At 43.5% G+C, this 18952-nt stretch overlaps 1 protein-coding gene across 4 annotated transcripts in view; it reads left to right on the top strand.

Moving 5' to 3' along the window:
* Nucleotides 1-44: 44 nt before the first annotated feature.
* The window catches only part of ZYX (zyxin), a 29536-nt gene continuing 10628 nt past the window's right edge, over nt 45-18952 (top strand). Inside the window, exons 1-4 of one of the 4 annotated variants that reach the window (XM_033924001.1) lie at nt 45-208; nt 4490-4767; nt 4853-5034; nt 11646-11747. In XM_033924001.1, coding sequence (XP_033779892.1) covers nt 4506-4767; nt 4853-5034; nt 11646-11747 — 546 coding nt within the window. In that variant the 5' untranslated portion in view covers nt 45-208; nt 4490-4505. Of the gene's footprint in view, nt 209-1686; nt 1706-2238; nt 2257-3422; nt 3488-4489; nt 4768-4852; nt 5035-11645; nt 11748-18952 lie in introns of those variants that run through there. The other 3 variants (XM_033924002.1, XM_033924003.1, XM_033924000.1) reach the window with 3 other exon arrangements.

The following is an 18952-nucleotide window of genomic DNA, read 5'->3' on the forward strand; positions in this document are numbered from 1 at the left end:
CCCTTTTATGGACAAACATCTGCTTTTGGGCTCAGACAGGGGCAGGGCTAGAGGAAAGTAGGGCTGGCTAGGAAGTGGCTTGCAAGAGGGCCGCCAGGGAGGGGGAGGTGTTTGGAGAGGACTGTTAGCAAACTTTAACCAGGAAGAGAGAGAAATAGTTAAGTTCTCCAAACCAAGACTTCCTGGGCTTTTGCTGCAGCCTCAGAAGGTGAGTCCTTTCTCCTTGCTTTTTGGTGGGTGAAGCAGCCCTTGTTCATTCCAGCTGAGTTAATGAATAATTGTGCTCTGCTTCTTTTTATGAGACCAGAGCTTTGATTTAATGTTTCTGTCTCCTAAGGCCAGTCAGTTTGGACTAGGAAGAAGCAGAGAAAGCACAGATGGGTCATGAAGTTTTGGCTTGCTTTGAGGGGTGCAGGGGGTGAAGAGCTTACAGCTGGAAGCCTGGCTTGTCCCTTTGCTGCTCTGGAAGTGGTGTAGAGTGGCTTTGATTTCTGAGGCCATGTATCCCCTTCTCCCATGACTTTATTTTCATGAACCCTCTTGTTGGACTCAACCAATCACAGCAGCCCCTGAGACAGGCCCCTGGTCTGCAAGTTGCCTTAAGGCCACAACTGGGAAAAAGTCTGACTTTAAATCAGCTAAAACATTCACCTGCGGGTGTTTATTAGATAGCCCTATGGGGCCTCCAGTATTATTAAATACTATATTACACTGTGGGTGGGGGAGCTGTATAATTCTCTTTGTGCCACACTGCTTCTGTATTACTCCCCCCTCCCAATACTCTAGTTCATAGATGCGTTATATGACATTCTTTGAAGGGACCCAGGACCCTGAAGACACTCCTGGTGTTTTCCACCTTTCCTCCTTCACCTAGTGGGATCTAGGTTAAAAAAAAAGGGGGAGGGAGAAAAGAGGTAGGGGCTAGGATGGTGGGAGTGCAGATGGGACGTTAAGGCATGATAAGGGGGAAAGTGGAGCAGTAAGCTAGGGGGTGGGGTGGTAATTAGGGAGGGGGGCAGTGGCATTTAGGAGCTTGGTTGGGAGGACAGAGGGGCATTCCAGCTGAGGCTGTCAGCGTCTGTGTTGCTGTCCCTGTAACTTAGTCTTCATCCCTTCCCTGCCTCCACGGTCCCTGGTGGGGGAAGTAGTGAGGGTGACAGAAGCTCTGTTCAGTTATTGCATTAGGGTATGGGGAATAGGATTTGATTGGCCCCTAATGCCTCTGACATCATAAATGCATATTCTCACTGGCTGATGTGATTGGCTGCAATGTGAATGAGGAAATTCCTGGCTCTCCAGGCTTGCAAGCTAAGGGATCTGTGCACTTGGCATACCTTGGAATCCCTGCACAATAGAAATTGCAACCTTTTTTTAAACTGTGGCCCTGCTGTTGACAGCAGATGGTGCTCTCTCACTGTTTGTGAGCGTTAAGCATAGAACACAGCCCATGCTTTCTATGCCTTGGCAACTCTGCAGTAACTGAATGTGTGAAAAGTGACTTTTCAACTTAGTATATGGGGTCAGATGGAATTACTTCTATGAGGCTAGGAGGAGCAACCCTTTAGAAATAACGCCCTGCTTCCCTCACAGTACAGGTTCCTCTTATTTGCTTACACAGAGGCTGTTTCTCCAAGAGGAACTTCTGGTTAATTCTGAGGGGAGAATGTCCCACTGCACCAGTGGTCTCAAACTCGCGGCCTGCCAGGTACTATTTTGAGGCCCTCGATATGTTTATCATAATCACAAAAAAATAAAATAAAACTTTCTTGATCATGTCTCTTTAGCTATAATTTATTATTAAGACTTAGCGAAAAGGAAAGATTTATAAACTATAAAGAGTTTTACCTCATGCAAAATTGTCATTTCTTTAATAAGACATTAACTCTTTTTATCTGAGGCCCTCCAAGTACCTACAAATCCAAAATGTGGCCCTGCAAAGGGTTTGAGTTTGAGACCACTGCTCTACACCATGCTGGGACACTGGGTCGGTAGCGGCTCAGAGGAGAGAGTGTCCAGAACACTATGCTGGGTCAATAGCGGTTCATTGGAGCGAATGTCCCTTACTGCCACGCAAGAATCCTGGTTCAGAGGGAAGAGTGCACCCCCCACCCATCACGCTGAGGCCAGGCAGGAATCCTGGTTTAGAGGGAAGAGTGTCCCCCCACCATCACGCTGAGGCATTTAAGTGCTGACTCATAGGAAGTAGTGAGTAACAAGATACTGGGACTTCGTGGAATGTAATCTCAAGGGCTTGTGGTGAGTTTCCAGCAAACATGCCAAATGAGGCCTAGTTAGCTGAAGCAGGCCTGCACCCTTCCCCTCTTTTTGATGGCTTCTTCCTGGATTCTTGGGGGGGGGGGATTAAATCACCTCTCTCTGTTGTGCTCTGAAACAAGTTAGGTTGCTGCTGGGGATCTGCTGGGGGCTTGGCCGCCAGCCAGGGGTTGGAAGACTAGCAAGAGGGATTGCGAGAGATTTTCAGGTTTCTTGCCAAAGTGGTGATCTCATCGGGATTGGGAAGGGGAGGGAGGGGGGCCCACGATTCAACAATTCCTCATACATGTTCAGCTCTGCAATCCTGGCCAGTTTTGTCTTGTAAGCTTGCTCTGTGGCTGTGGGATTTTGTACATAATATTTCTTCCTACCCAGTCAGACCAGTAGTGGCGTGTTCTCCACTTCCTGATACAAGCGAGCGGGGGTGGTGGCTCAGGCTGCCATCTCTACAGCCAGCCAAAACACAGTTATATTGTCAGCATCTTTTTGCTTCTCAAGAAAATGGGTAGAAACCTCTTCCCTATAGAAAAGGAGAATTTGAAGGCAGGGCGGGGAGTAGATCTGGACTATGTTTCCACATATTGCCTGTGTATCTCTTGGGTTGGAGCTTGGATGATAATTGCATATTTTGCCATGGTGAGATGGTGGTATTGGGGGTGGGAGTCCAGGACATCTCTCCCTCCGACCCCCCAGTGGTCAGATATTCATAGGAGCAGGCAAAGGAGGAAAGAAGTTTTAGGTGATCATTTTATTTATTTATTTTAAAAATTTCTATACCGTTTATAACTAAACGGTTCACAGAACTACCTACATAATTTAAAAACAAAAACATCATGACATAAACCAACACTGAAATATTTCTGTGCAATGCTGAACCAGGGAAAGAGAGAGAGAGAGAGTGAGCATGAGAGCTAGAAACCATACAAGACAGGCTGAGAGCTCAAAATAAAAGGGAGAAGGGAAAGATGCTGCCAGCGCAGGAAAACGGGGAGTTGAATCTTTCTGGGCTAAGGAGGTGGGGGGGGGGGGAGAACTGCAAGAAGCAGTCTAACGGAAGGACAGATGCTCGGAGGAGATGCGCAGGTCTCCTGGATCTGGATGCCGGGGGTCAGGGGAGCCGTTTCCGTGGAGACCGGAAGCAGGGAAGAGAGCTAAAGGCATCCATGCTGATTCTGAGAGAGGAGGAGACGACAGGACCAGGGGCGATAACCAGGTACAGGGACTGGCTGAGGGAAAGGGGAAGGGTGGCAAAGCAGGCAGAGATACGGGAAATGCTAGGGAGGGGCAGGAGACATAGCCAAAGATGCAGGAATTGCTAGGGTGGGCTGGGGCAGTAACAGAAATGCAGGAGGACACAGGGACAAATGTTTCCTCATCCCCGAAGGATCTCATTTTCCTGGCCCATCCCGGCGAGTTCTTCTTATCTGCACAAGCTTCAAACACTTTAAAATCATAAGTGATCGAGGCTTGTGTGGTTAAGGCACAGCTTACAGGAATGGAGCAGGGACAGCGACAAAACGTGCTGCCAGAGCGAATTGCGTAGCTGGTTTTAAGAAAGATTTGGACAAGTTCCTGGAGGAAAAGTCCATAGTCTGTTATTGAGAGACACGGGGGAAGCCACTGGATCGGTAGCATGGAATGTTTTGGCCACTGGGCTTGATGGACCATTGGTCTGACCCAGTGAGGCTAGTCTCATGTTCTTAAAACTCATGGAGATAGGGAAATTGAGTTCCAGCGGGGACAGAGAAAAATTTGTCATTCTGTATACAGGAACTGCTACGAAGTATGGGGAAAAAGAGGATTGTATGCCTGTTGCTGGGTGCTTTTCTCTCCGCTGGGATGGTCTTTTGTCAGCCTGTTTAGACCCATTTCTTTTGGGACTTGGACACACTCGAAGCACTTCAAGCATTTTCCCTGTCTGTCCCGGTGGGCTCTCAGTCTATCTAATGTACATTAAGGGCTCCTTTTATGAAGATGTGTTAGGGCCGCCTCCACTTGAGCAGGCAGTAGCTTTTCGGCTAGTGCGCACACTAAAAACGCTAGCGCACCTTCGTAAAAGGAGCCCAGGGTCACATGAAACATAGAAAGTGACGCCACACTCGCCAGACTTTTCCTTTCATGTGTTTTGTTTCTGGGTTTTGAAGCCCTTGGTTGCTTTTTCAAGTTTGCCCCATTCTCTCTTTTAAGATATAATTTGTCATTTTAATCTCTGCAGGTGCATTTCACACCCCATGGCTTCCTCTGGGACACCGGGGGCCCGAATGACCTCCTCTGTCAGCATCAACATCTCCACACCTTCTTTCTATGCCCCCCAGAAAAAGTTTGCTCCTGTGGTAGCTCCCAAGCCCAAGCTGAACCCTTTTAAGGGAGGAGTTTCTGCAGCAGGATCAGATCCGGATATGCCCCTGCCCCCGCCTGCCACGTTGGGTTCAGGAAGTGCCCGAGCACACATCGGGCGGGTGGGGGAAATTCCATGCGCAGCCCCTGCTGAAGGTAAGAGAAAAAAAAATATCCACGTCTCGTGTCTCTGGGTGTCTCTCTGTGGTCTGCATAACCTTTGTTTCTTTCTGTCCTTCAGAGTTCCCTCTGCCACCGCCTCCGCCTGAAGAGCTAATGGCCTCACCCACCAGTGCTTTTCCACCTCCACCACCCCCAGCTTTCGAGGATCCATTTCCACCAGCTCCAGAAGAGGTTTTCCCGTCCCCTCCTCCACCTGCCATGGATGCTGAGACCCTGGCCGTGGGGAGATTGTCAGACCAGGCAAGTAAGGAGGGCAGGGCGGATCTATGTAACATCCTTAGGGGGGGTGGGGAGCGGACGAATCCTACATTTAGAAAATAAATTGCTGTCCCAAAATTAAGGCGCTTACCTTTTAACTGTTCCAGCTACTAAAAGTCCTCACAAACACAACACCATACATAGAGAACAACAATTCGCCCCCACCTACAGCCACCCTATTAGCTACCTACTTCAAAAACAAAATCACAAATATCAGAGCCTCTTTCAACGGAACACCGTCACACATAGAAACATCATTTCCACAAACAGAAAAAGACTCAGTCGCAGCAGATAGAACCTGGTCCCATTTCTCACCTATAGAATGGGCAGAGTTCAACAATCTTTATAATAAATACAGCCATGCAGCCTGTGACCTCAACCATTGCCCCCCATACCTACTGAAAAACTCAAGCATATTATTCCGCTCCCTACTTCTACAATGGATATACTCATCACTGCGAGAGGGTTATTTCCCACAAGAACTCAGTGAAATCATAATAACTCCGATATTAAAGGACCCTAAAGGAGCAAAAGACCAACCATCCAATTACAGACCCATTGCCTCAATCCCATTGTACATCAAACTGATGGAAGGTCTCGTAGCAAAAACTTTAGCCTCTTACCTAGAGAATCACAACATACTCCACCCCACACAATCGGGATTCAGAGCCAAATACAGCACGGAGACACTACTAGGAACACTAATGGACACTGCAAGACAATACCTCTGTACAGGCAAGAAAATCGTGTTGATACAACTAGACCTTTCTGCAGCCTTCGACTTGGTAGACCAGGACATGCTTCTACAAACTCTCGATTTAATAGGAATCTCAGGCAAAGTACTTGCATGGTTCAAAGGATTCCTACAATCAAGAACTTACAGAGTCAAAACAATGCAAGAAAAATCAGAACCATGGTCCAACCCCTGCGGAGTTCCCCAAGGATCACCCCTATCACCTACACTATTCAATATATACATAGCCTCCCTCAACTACTACCTAGATAATCATGGCATAATTTCATACAGCTAAGCAGATGACATCACTATTCTCTTACCCTTCGACCAACCAGAACCCGTCATGACAAGCACAATATACAAAACTCTCGATTCAGTTGCAATTTGGATGACAGAGCACAAATTAAAACTTAACCCTGACAAAACAAATTTCATCCTATTAGAAAACAACAAAACTCCAACATTAACTAATCTTGTAATAAACTCGATCTCATACCTAATACAACCTACACTAAAATTGCTAGGAGTCACAATTGACAGAGGCTGCACCATGCAACCCCAAATTAACAAAATAATAAAGGCATCGTTCATGACCATGAGAAATCTAAGAAAAATCCGAACATTCTTCGAAAAGAAGCAATTTCTACTATTGGTACAATCTCTTATCCTTGGGATGATAGACTACTGCAACATACTATACCTTCCATGTCCCGCGACCATGATGAAGAAATTGCAGACAATACAGAATACAGCCTGAGACTTGTCTATTTCCTAAAAAAATATGACCGTATCACAGAGGCATACCATGACTCGCACTGGCTTCCAATAGAAGCGAGAGTGCACTTCAAATTCTACTGCTTACTTTACAAGGCTCTCAACGGAGAAAGCCCAACCTACTGGAATAACCGACTAAATCTATCCTCCTCAACCAGACACAGACGATCCCACTCACTATTCACTCACCCATCATCCAAAGATGTCAAGCGAAAAAAACTTTATGACAACCTAATAGCCTCCAAAGCAGCTAAACTGGACAGACAAATCACCACTGTGTTATCTTCGACTACAGACTACAAAGCCTTCAGGAGAGATATTAAAACCATACTCTTCAAAAAACACATAAAACCTATCCAGCACAACCAATCCCAACCCAATATCCAACACTCTATTTACCCTTAGATCTCTCTAATACTCTTTTATCTACCAAATGTTATCTAAAACTCATAATTTCACCCTATTCTTACCTCCACTTCCCTTTGGTAACTCTTTACCCAATATATATTACCTTAAAAATTCTATGTCATTGCTTATTCTATTCCTTCAAATTTTGAATGTAATTTTGTTTTAGTTTGGACGTAATCCGCCTTGAACCGCAAGGTAATGGCGGAATAGAAATCACTAATGTAATGTAATGTAAACCTTGGTGAATTAAGTGGCTGGTATTCAAAGTAAGATAAGTTTGTTCGGAAATGCATAACTCATCCGTCAGTACATTTTCAATATTATACAGATAAAACCTGTCTGTTAAGTTGGTTGATGGCCACATTTTTCCTGAATTATTTGGTGTGATATTCATAAAATAACCTTACTGTGTCAGACCAATGGTCCATCTAGCCCAGTAGCCTGACGTCATGGTGGCCAAGCCAGGTCCCTAGTACCTGGCCAACGCTCAAGGAGTCAAAATACACAAAACAGATCATTCCAAAATCTATCCAACCCACAGTATAATAACTTAATAGGAAAAGGGGGGGGGGGGCTTATGGATAATAAAATATCAATTGTTCCCAAAAAGTTTTTCACAACCTAATGTGATAAATCTCATAGAAATATCAATAAAGCCTAAATAATATCCTAATCGAGATGTTCAAACAACAACCCAAATCTTAAAGCTACAAAGACCAGAGAGTGGCAACATTCCATGCTACCGATTCAGGACAAGCAGTGGCTTCCCCCATGTCTGTCTCAACAGCAGTTTATGGACTTTTCCTTCAGGAAATTGTCTCAACCCTTCTTAAAACCAGCTACGCTATCCACTCATACCACAAACTCTGGCAGTGCGTTCCAGAACTGAACTATTCTCTGAGTGAAACAATGTTTCCTCCTATTGATTTTAAAAGTATTACTCTGGAGTGTGTGGTGCAGTGGTTAGAGCTACAGCCTCGGCTCCCTGAGGTTGTGGATTTGAATCCCGCACTGCTCCTTGTGACCCTGGGCAAGTCACTTAATCCCTATTGCCCCTGGTACAATAGATAGTATGTGAACCCACTGGGACAGTAAGGGAATAATGTTTGAGTACCTGAATAATTTGTAATCCACATAGAATTGTAGGATATGCAGAATATAAATTATTAAAAAGAAAGAAAGTAACTTTGAGTGTCCCCTAGTCTTTGATGATGCAGTAAAAAATCAATCCACTTGTACCCTTTCTAATCTATTCCACTCAGGATTTTGTAGACTTCAATCATATCTCCCCTCAGCCGTCTCTTTTCCAAGCTGGAGAGCCCTAACCATTTTAGTCTTTCCTCATACGAGAGGAGTTCCATCCCCTTTACCATCTTGGTCGCTCTTCTTTGAACCTTTTCTAGTGCCACTATATCTTTCATGAGATAAGGAGAATAGAATTGAACGCAAACTCCAGGTGAAGTCACACCATGGAGCAATACAGGGGCATTATTACATTCTTAGTCTTGTTAACCATCCCTTTTTTAATAATTCTCAGCATCCTGTTTGCTTTATTGGCCGCCGCCACACATTGGGCGTTTTGTCTACAATGATACCCAGATCTTTTTCTTGGCGCTAACCCCAAAAGTTGGACCCTAGCATCCGGTAACTGTGATTTGGGTTATTTTTCCTGATGTGCATCACTTTGCATTTGTCCACATTAAATTTCATCTGCCACTTGGACGCCCAGTCTTCCAATTTCCTAAGGTCTGCCTACAGTTTTTCACAATCCGCATGCGTTTTAACAACTTTGAACAGTTTAATGTCATCTGAAAATTTAATTACCTCAGTTGTCGTTCCAATTTCCAGATCATCTATAAATAAGTTAAACAGCACCGGTCCCAGTAAAGACCCCTGCGGCACTCCACTGTTTACTCTTCTCCATTGAGAAAAATGGCCATTTAACCCTACCCTTTGCTTTCTGTCCGATAACCAATTCTTGATCCACAATTGAACATTGCCTCCTACCCCATGACTCTTTAATTTTTTCAGGAACCTCTCATGAGGAACTTTATCAAAAGCTTTCTGTAAATCTAAATACATTACATCAACTGACTGGCCTTTATCCTGATGTTTATTCACACCTTCAAAGAAGCAGGACCTCCCTCGGCTGAACCCATGCTGACTGTCCCATTAAACTTGAACAAATACACCAATGGCTGGACACTAATAGAATAGCACTGATGTTAACAAATCAAATGTGATGCTTTTCCCTTGGAAACTTAATTTTCCCATCTCCATCAAGGGTTCTACCTAACACTCAGTAAGCCACTCGGTAAGATTCTAGGGGTTACGACCACATCAGTAGCATTATTAAATCGACTTGTTTCAGACTTCGCCAAATTTGTTCGGTTTCACAATTTCTTTGTTCAAAATCACTTAACATTCTAATCCATTCTTTGGTGATTTCTAAAATTGATTACTGCAACGCTCTATTTAAAGGAATTGCTCAAAATGAAATCAAACGTTTACAGATTATTCAGAATGCCTCTATTAAACTTATATCAAAAGCCAGGAAGTTTGATCACGTAACATCTCTCCTTAAGAAAGCACATTGGCTTCCGGTAGCTTACATTCAAAGCCTTACTTTATAAAACTCCTGCTTTCATTTATAAACTATTAATTCCCTAGACTTCAAATAGAACACTGAGATAGAATGAACAGCACTTATTGACGATTCCTTCTCTTAAAATTATTAATATAAGACAGCAATTTATTTTTTCTATCACAGCCCCTCAAACATGGAATTCGCTCCCTATCTACCTGAGGGAAGAAAGCAACTTGGAAAAATTTAAGAGCAAATTAAAAAGCTTCCTTTTTAAGGATGCTTTTGATAATTAGCAAGCCAGTTCACTGGCCTGATTTTAACTTTACTGTATAGCTTCACTTAAGTATACAGACTTCTTCTTTCCTCATGAATGTCTTATTTACTATCAAATAACTTGTAGTTCTTTTCCCTAATTTCCCTGTATCTATGGGTTTGTTAAGTTTGTCATTAGTCATGCAAAACTCAGTTCTTATTATGTATTGTATTGTTCCCTAAATTTTATAATTTTAGTGTTATGTACATCGCTTAGAATTATGATTAAGCGATTAATCAAAACTATATTAAACTTGATAATTATTTCCACCATTTTGCCCAGCACTGAAATCAGGCTTACCTGTCTGTAATTTCCTGGATCTCCCCTGGACCCCTTTTTAAAAATAGGCATAACATTGGTCACCCTCCAATCTTAGATACTAAAGATGATTTTAGCGACAGGTTACAGATCAGTAACAGCAGGTCAGCAATTCCATGTTTGAGTTCTTTTAGTACCCTGGGATGTATATCATCCAGTCCAGGTGATTTTTCACTTTTTAACTTGTTGATTTGGCTTAGTATGTCTTCCAGATTCACCGAGATTTGTTTCAGTTCCTCTACCTCATCACCCTTGAAAACCATTTCCGGTTGAAGTAGATCTCTTATATCTTCTTCCATAAAGACCAAAGCAAAGAATTCATTCAGTCTCTCCGCTATGGTCTTATCCTCCCTGAGCTCCTTGATCATCCAGAGGTCACATGGATTCTCTCGCAGGTTTTTTGCTTCTTGCCTTTTTGGCAAGTTTCTCTTTTTTCTTTATCGGCGCTTTTCATCTAACTTGCCAGTGCTTATATCTCTTCTTATTTTCTTAATTCGGATCCTTTTTCCATTCTTAAAAGGATGTTTTTTTGGCTGTAATAGTCTCTTTCACTTCACCTTTAAACCATGCCGGCTCTCGTTTCTTCCTTTGCTAATACATGGGATACATCTGGTCTGGGCTTCCATGATGGTATTTTTAAATAGCTTCCATGCCTGGTTTACAGTTCTAATCTTTGCAATTGATCCTTTTAACTTCTTTTAAACCATTTTCTTTATTTTATCATAGTCACCCTTTCAAAAATTAAAGGCTTCAACAGCAGATTTCTTTTGCGATGTCACTCCAGGTATCGGCTCAGATTTGATCACGGTATCATAATATAACATCGGATCCAAGCAGACCCAACTCCTGTACTATGTGGAGTTTTTTTTCCTGTAAAACCCATGAAGCTTAACTGAGGCTTTTTCTCCTCTCCTCATTTTATTTTCTAAATGCTTTTTGGACTATGGGCTTCTGCTAGGAGCATTTGGCAGGAGGAATCTTTGGAGCAGGCTTTCTGGTCTTATAGTGATTATCGTGCTCTATTCCAGTTATTACATTGGTAATTGAAATCACCCATTATTATACTGTCGCCCAATTCTCCAGCTTTCCTAATCTCTGATTTCTATCCATATGGATTCCACACGGCTATCTATATCATACAGAATGTTTATATTATTTGAGTCAATTCCCTCTTTAACATATAGCGCAACCCCTCCTCCAGTTTGATCTACTCTATCCTTGTGATATAATTTGTACCCACTATGTTTTTCTGATATCCTAAAGTAAACGGACAGCCACCAGCACAGCCACTGCTAAAGTATGTTTAGTGGCACAAGGTGTATTCAGGTGTTAAATGCTCAACTGAGAAAATCAGGCCCTTTTCTAAATTTGGCTGAGGATTCTAACTTAAGCACCTAAAATTTAGCAGATCAGCTTTTTTGAATAGTGACTAATCCTTTCTGCCCTCTTCCCAGCAGGATGTGAAGCCCCGTGGACAGCTGAGCAGCATTGACAGGGAAATAGACTCTCTCTCCAGCATCTTGGCTGACATGGAAAAAAATGACCCCTTCCGGAGCAGGGTGAGTGACCCGTTCAGGGCAGGGGAGCTGCATGGGATGAGACGGGGGAGCTCTGCCATTTCCAGTTTGACTCTTGCAGACAGGAAATGGATAGGCAGTGGCGTACTAAGGAGTGAGGGGGGGCGTTGCACCTGGGGTGCCATGTTGGTAGGGGTGTCGGCATTCCTTCCCTCCCCGCATGCAACTCCCTTCCCCCATCCCTCTAGTGCAGTGTCCTGCAAATTTTGTAAAGCCGCAGCACAGTAAACGTAGTGGCCTCGGCTTGAGGCTTCTGGGAAGTGCAACGATGTCAGGATGCGCCTCTTGCTGCGAGAGGCGTGTCCTGTAGGCAGTCAGTGGGCGCCTCTCCTCCTCACCAGCGTCTCGCGGCACACCTCAAATCTCGGGCCCCACTACGCCAGTGTGGATAGGTAAGCGCAAGATGTGTTTTAGAGGAACTTAACAAGTTCTTCCCTTGCCTGCCTGGCCAGAGACGAGGTTCCTGCAGCAACTGGCTTGAATTTGGATGCGATTAAGAACTGCAAACCCCGGCTGTCACTTTGGGTGTTGGTTGCAGCGTGCACCGTGTCACACTCTGCAGTGCCTGCCCTGCTCTTCTCTGCTGCGGGTGCCACTTCCTGTTTGTGCTTCCTTTCAAATATCTTAGCCTCACATGGGGTTTATTTTTAATGTCAGCTAACCGGAGGAGGGTTCTGTGGCCACTTAAGAACAGTCCTTAAAAAACACTGATCTGATTTCGCCACCTAGTGGTAAAGGAAAGAAACGAGCATTACATTACATTAGGGATTTCTATTCCGCTATTACCTTGCAGTTCAAGGCGGATTACAAAAGAATTATCCAAGATGTATTACAACAAGAACTTACAAAAAAAAAAAAATTTGGTCATTTTCAAAAAGAGTGAGAAACAGGTAAGGTTATTTGTTTGGAGTAGTTGGCTTTAGTGAGAAGTGGAGTTTGAGACTTGCGGTATTATTTCTTTTTCAGAGTTTTCTTGAAGAGTATGGTCTTTATTTCTTTTCTAAAAGTCTTGTAGTCGAGGGATGCCGTCAGTAGATTGGCGATTTGGTTGTCTAGTTTGGCTGCTTAAGTGGCCAGGAGGCCATCATATAGTTTTTTCCGTTTGACCTCCTTAATTGGGGGGTATGAGAATGGGGTGTGAGTTTTCCTATGTCTGGTTGCGGTGTTGTGGATGAGGCGATTATTCAGGTAGTTTGGACTGTCTCTGTATAAAGTCTTAAATAGTAGGCAGTGGAATTTAAATTGTATTCTTGCTGGGATCGGAAGCCAGTGCGATTGGAGATATGCTTCTGTAATGTGATCATGTTTCTTTAATGAGTAGATGAGTCTTAGTGCTGTGTTTTGGATAGTTTGTAGTTGTTTTGTTATGGTTGTAGGGCATGGGAGGTAGAGGATATTACAGTAGTCAAGTAGGCCTAGTATTAAGGACTGAACTATGAGCTGGAATTGAGTTTTCTCGAAGAATTTCCGAACTTGTCTTAAGTTTCTCATGACTAAGAATGACTTTTGTATTGTTTTATTGATTTGCGGTTGCATGGTGCAGCATCTGTCGATAGTTATTCCTAGCAGTTTTAGGGTGGTTTGTATGGGGTAGTTGATTGCGTTGATTTCAATGTTGGTTATGGTTGGTATTTTGTTGTTTTCTAGGAGGATGAATTTCATTTTATCTGGGTTCAATTTCAGTTTGTGATATTTCATCCAGGTTGCTATAGATTTTAGTGTTTGGTATATTGTGTTCGTCATGGAGAGTTCAGGTTGATCGAAGGGTATGAGAATGGTAATATCATCGGCATAGCTGTAGGAGGTTATGCCTTGTTTGTCTAGGTGAGAGCTGAGGGAGGCTGTATAGAGATTGAAGAGAGTCGGGGATAGAGGGGATCCTTGGGGAACTCCACAGGGGTTTGACCAAGGTTCAGATTTTTGTTTGTCTGATTTTACTCTATAGGTTCTTGATTTAAGGAATCCTTCAAACCATGTGTATACTTTATCTGTGATACCTATTGTATCCAGGATTTGTAGTAGAATGTTATGGTCCACCAAGTCGAATGCAGCAGTAAGGTCTAGTTGTATGAGCATCATTTTTTTTCCTGTGCTGAGATGTTGTCTGGCTGTGTCCAAGAGAGATCCTAGTAGTGTTTCCGTGCTGAAGTTGTTTCTGAAGCCGGATTGTGTGGGATGGAGTATGTTATGGTTTTCTAGGTAATTGGAGAGGAATTTGGCAACTAGTCCTTCTATTATTTTGACGTAGAGTGGAATAGAGGCAATGGGTCTGTAGTTGGCTGTTTGGTCTATCGGTCCTTTGGGGTCTTTGAGGATCGGGGTGATGATGATTTCGCTGAGGTTGGTAGGGTAGTGGCCGTTTATTAGCGAGATTTGTTTCCAGTTTAGAAGAAGAGCGCAGAATTTTGTGCTGGATGTTTTTAGGAGATATGGTGGACAGTTATTGAGGTCACAGGATGCATGGCTGTATTTTTTGTAGTATTTGTTGAATTCGGGCCATTGTATGTTGGGGAATTGAGACCATATTCTATCTGCTGCAATAGAATCTCTATCTATGGGGAGAATTGTGAATTCGTTAGGATGGGTAGAGGTGTCATTGAGGGTAGCTCTTAAGAACATAAGAACATAAGAACATAAGCAGTGCCTCCGCTGGGTCAGACCACAGGTCCATCTTGCCCAGCAGTCCGCTCCCGCGGCGGCCCGAACAGGTCACGGCCTGTCTGATTCACCAGAAGGGGCCCCCTTGCCACCTTGGTTTCCCATTGAGTCTTATCTTCCCATCGAAGTCCTAACCCTCCGGTCTTGCACATGCACGACCTGGTTGGATTTCTATACTTATTACTTGGTTTGCTTTCTATACCTGTGTTACATCCCAGCACCTCTCTCAGTATCCCACGATCCCCCTATCCCTCAGGAATCCGTCCAATCCCTGTTTGAATCCCTGTACCGTACTCTGCCTGATCACTTCCTCCGGTAGCGCATTCCAAGTGTCCACGACCCTTTGGGTGAAGAAAAACTTCCTTGCATTTGTTCTGAACCTATCTCCCTTCAGTTTCTCCGAATGCCCCCTCGTGCCTGTTGACCCCTTCAGCCTGAAGAATCTGTCCCTATCCACCCTCTCTATGCCCCTCATGATCTTGAAGGTCTCTATCATATCTCCCCTGAGCCTCCTTTTTTCCAGAGAGAAGAGCCCCAGCCTATCCAACCTCTCGGCGTATGGGCAGTGTTCCAGCCCTCTTACCAGTTTCGTTGCTCTCCTTTGGACTCTCTCAAGCACTGCCATGTCCTTCTTGAGGTACGGCGACCAATATTGAACGCAGTATTCCAGATGTGGACGCACCATAGCTCGATACAATGGCATGATGACTTCCTGCGTCCTGGTTGTTATGCCCCTCTTTATGATGCCCAGCATCCTGTTGGCTTTTTTCGAGGCTGCTGCGCACTGTGCAGATGGCTTCAGTGATGCATCCACCAGCACACCCAAGTCTCTCTCAAGACTGCTGTCTCCCAATAATGCCCCCCCCAATTTGTATTTGAACAACGGGTTCTTTTTCCCTATATGCATGACCTTGCATTTTTCCACATTAAAGCGCATTTGCCATTTGTTTGCCCAGTCTTCCAGCTTGTCCAGGTCCCTTTGCAGGTCCTCACACTCCTCCCTAGACCTGACTCTGCCGCACAATTTGGTATTGTCTGCAAATTTTATAACCTCGCACTTTGCCTCTTTTTCCAGGTCATTGATAAATATGTTGAAGAGTAACGGCCCTAGCACCGATCCCTGTGGCACACCGCTTGTAACTCCCTGCCAGTCAGAGTATTGTCTTGCATTGGTAATTTTATTTTGGAAGTGTTCTGCTAATAGAGTGGCTGAGGGGGGGGGTTGTATTGTTAGTGGTCAGGTAGGGTTTGGTGTCGGTTAGGGTTTTTAGAATTTGGAATAGTTTTTTGGTGTCTTGGGTTTCAGTGCCTATTAGGTTGGTGTAGTGTGATTTTCTCTTGTCCTTTTAATTATGATTTGTATTATTTGTTGATTTTTTTCCAGGCGGATTTTGTATGATCCGAGTTCGAATTTCTCCATTTTCTCTCTAGTCGTCTACATTGTCTTTTGAGTTGTAGCAGTTCGGAGTCGAACCATTTATCTGATCTCCTGCTGGGTCTGGATTTGGTTTGCAGTGGGGCTAAATCATCAAGGGTGTTGGAGCAAAGTCTTTCCTAATGTAAGATGAAGTCCTCGGGGTTATTTTCTAGAATAGTTTCATCTATTTTAGACCTGAATATGGAGGGTTCGATGTGTTTGCGTGAGGTGTATGTTACTTTATTGAGTTTTGTTATAGTTTTTTTGTTGTTTTTGGTCCAGTTGATGTTGAAAGTGTAGGTGTAGTGGTCTGACCAGATGGATCTGGACCATGTTCCGTTAGATGTATGAATTTCTGTTAAGGATGGTTGGTGGGTCATGAAGGCTGCAATATCAAGTTGGTGGCCTTTTTCATGAGTTGTTTGTAGATTTAGCATTTGGAAGGATAAGGCTTTGAGAAATGAGAGAAAGTTGTCTACTTGTTTGGATGATTGATCATCTAGGTGTAGATTTAGGTCTCCTAGGAGTAGGTTGTAGGTTGCTATTAGTGAGTTTTGGTATATGAAGTCTTCCACTTCGGTTCTTGCTAAAGACCAGTTTCCCGGCACTATGTAGCAGAGTATGCAGTTTAGTGTGTCTTTTAGTGTGGTGCTTGAGAGTTGGCAAGCTAAAAGGTCCATGTACGGGTTAGATGTTTTCTCAATTATATTAAGGGTTAGATGTGGTTTGATTAAGATTGCTAGGCCTCCGTCTCTTTTTTTTTTTCTCTGCAGACCACTGTAATTTTGTATCCTTGTGGGCAGACTTCAGTTATTCTGGGGTCTGAGTCGGAGGTTAGCCAGGTTTCTCTGAGGAAAAGACAGTCCAGGTTTTCTTGTGTTATCCAGGTTTTTATAAGCTCTGTTTTTGGACCTAGCGCTCTGATATTTAAGTAGGCGCATTTGAGTGTGGATATCTCTGTGTGATAGTTGTGGATTGTGTTTGGATATATAAGTGATTTGGTGTACCGGTGTGGTTTAGTCTTAATGTGTGTTGGTCTTCTTCCCCATGCTGTGGTAATGGAGTGTAGAGTGTTAGATTGTAGGTTTGAGTTTCTGTCAATTGAGATCTTTAAGTTTGTCCCCATACACCTTATCACGAAGACCACGCACCATTTTAGTAGCCTTCCTCTGGACCGACTCCATCCTTTTTATATCTTTTTGAAGGTGCGGCCTCAAGAATTGTACACAATATTCTAAATGAGATCTCACCAGAGTCTTATACAGGGGAATCAATACTTCCTTTTTCCTACTGGCCATACCTCTCCCTATGTACCCTAGCATACTTCTAGCTTTCACCGTCACCTTTTCAACCTGTTTGGCCATCTTAAAATCATCACATACAATCACACCCAAGTTCCGCTCGTCTATCGTGCACATAAGTTCTTTACCCCCTAAACTGTACCATTCCTTCGGGTTTTTGCATCCCAAATGCATGATTTTGCATTTCTTAGCATTAAATTGTAGCTGCCAAATTTCAGACCATTCTTCAAGCTTCACCGGGTCTTTTTCATGTTATTCACACCATCCGGCGTGACTACTCTATTGCAGATTTTGGTATAATCCACAAAGAGGTAAATGTTACCCGACAGCCCTGCAGCAATATCGTTTATAAAAATGTTAAAAAGAACAGGTCCAAGAACAGAACCTTGAGGCACACCACTGGCAACATCCCTTTCCTCAGAGCGATCTCTGTTGACCTGCTCTGTGTGGAACAATGTCTAAGGCTTTGCAAAAATCTAAATACACCACATCTAGCACACTCCCTCTATCCAGTTCTTTGGTCACCTAGTCAAAGAAATTGATCAGATTTGTCTGACAAGACCTACCTCTAGTGAATCCATGTTGCCTCCAGTCCTGTAATCCACAGGATTCCAGAAACTTAACCATTCTATGTTTTAAAAGCATTTCCATTAATTTGCTTACCACAGAAGTCAACTTACTGGCCTGTAATTCCCTACTTCTTCCTTACTTCCACTTTTGTGGAAAGGGACCACATCCGTCCTTCTCCAATCCTCCGGTACCACTCCCAACTTTAGAGACTTGTTGAAAAGTTCAGTCAGTGGAGCTATCAGAACTTCCCTAAGTTCCTTCAGCACCCTCGGATGTACACCATCCGGCCCCATCGCTTTGTCTACCTTTATTTTAGCTAACTCCTCAAACGCAACCCTCTGAAAATCGATCAGGGTCTATTACTCCTCCATCCCTATTCACCCAGAGAGTGGTAGAAAACTGGAATGCTCTTCCAGAGGCTGTTATAGGGGAAAACACCCTCCAGGGATTCAAGACAAAGTTAGACAAGTTCCTGCTGAACCAGAACGTACGCAGGTAAGGCTAGTCTCAGTTAGGACACTGGTCTTTGACCTAAGGGCAGCGGCAATTCTTATGTTCTTACATTTGTCTTCTGCGGTTCCGCTCTCGGCGCTTCAGCTGTGAACACAGAACAGAAATATTTGTTAAGCAATTCAGCCTTTTCTTTATCAGCTTCTACATATTCCTCCCCTTCACCTTTGAGTCTCACAATGCCACTTTTGCACTTCTTCCTATCACTAATATATCAAAAAAAGTCTTGCCTCCCCATTTTACTGTGTCAGCTATTTTTTCTTCCATTTGTATCTTTGCTTTCCTGACTACACGACAAGCCTTTCTTAACTTTTCCAGATATTTTTGCTCTTTTGTAGTTTATGAAAGCTAACCTCTTATTCCTTACCTTCTCAGCTACTACTTTTAAGAACCAAAGTGGCCTTCTTTTCCTCTTACTTTTACTTACTTGCCTCACAAAAAGATTTGTCGCCCTTTCAGTTTTGCCCACTGCATTTCTACTCCTTCCAGACAACATTTCCTTGACATACTCCCCCATCCGAACAAAGTTAGCATTTTTTTCCTTTTAAATGAGCCATCTCTATACCCATCTTAATATTAAACCGTATGATGCAGTGATCACTGGATGCCAGATGATCACCCACTGTAACATCAGAAACACTTTCCCTGTTTGTAAGCACTAAGTCCAGTACAACCCCATCTCGCGTGGGTTCAATTACCAACTGCTGGAACAGTTCTCCTTGTAAAGAATC

This window comes from Geotrypetes seraphini, chromosome 16 (assembly GCF_902459505.1).
Source record: "Geotrypetes seraphini chromosome 16, aGeoSer1.1, whole genome shotgun sequence".
NCBI classification, from domain to species: Eukaryota; Metazoa; Chordata; class Amphibia; order Gymnophiona; family Dermophiidae; genus Geotrypetes; species Geotrypetes seraphini.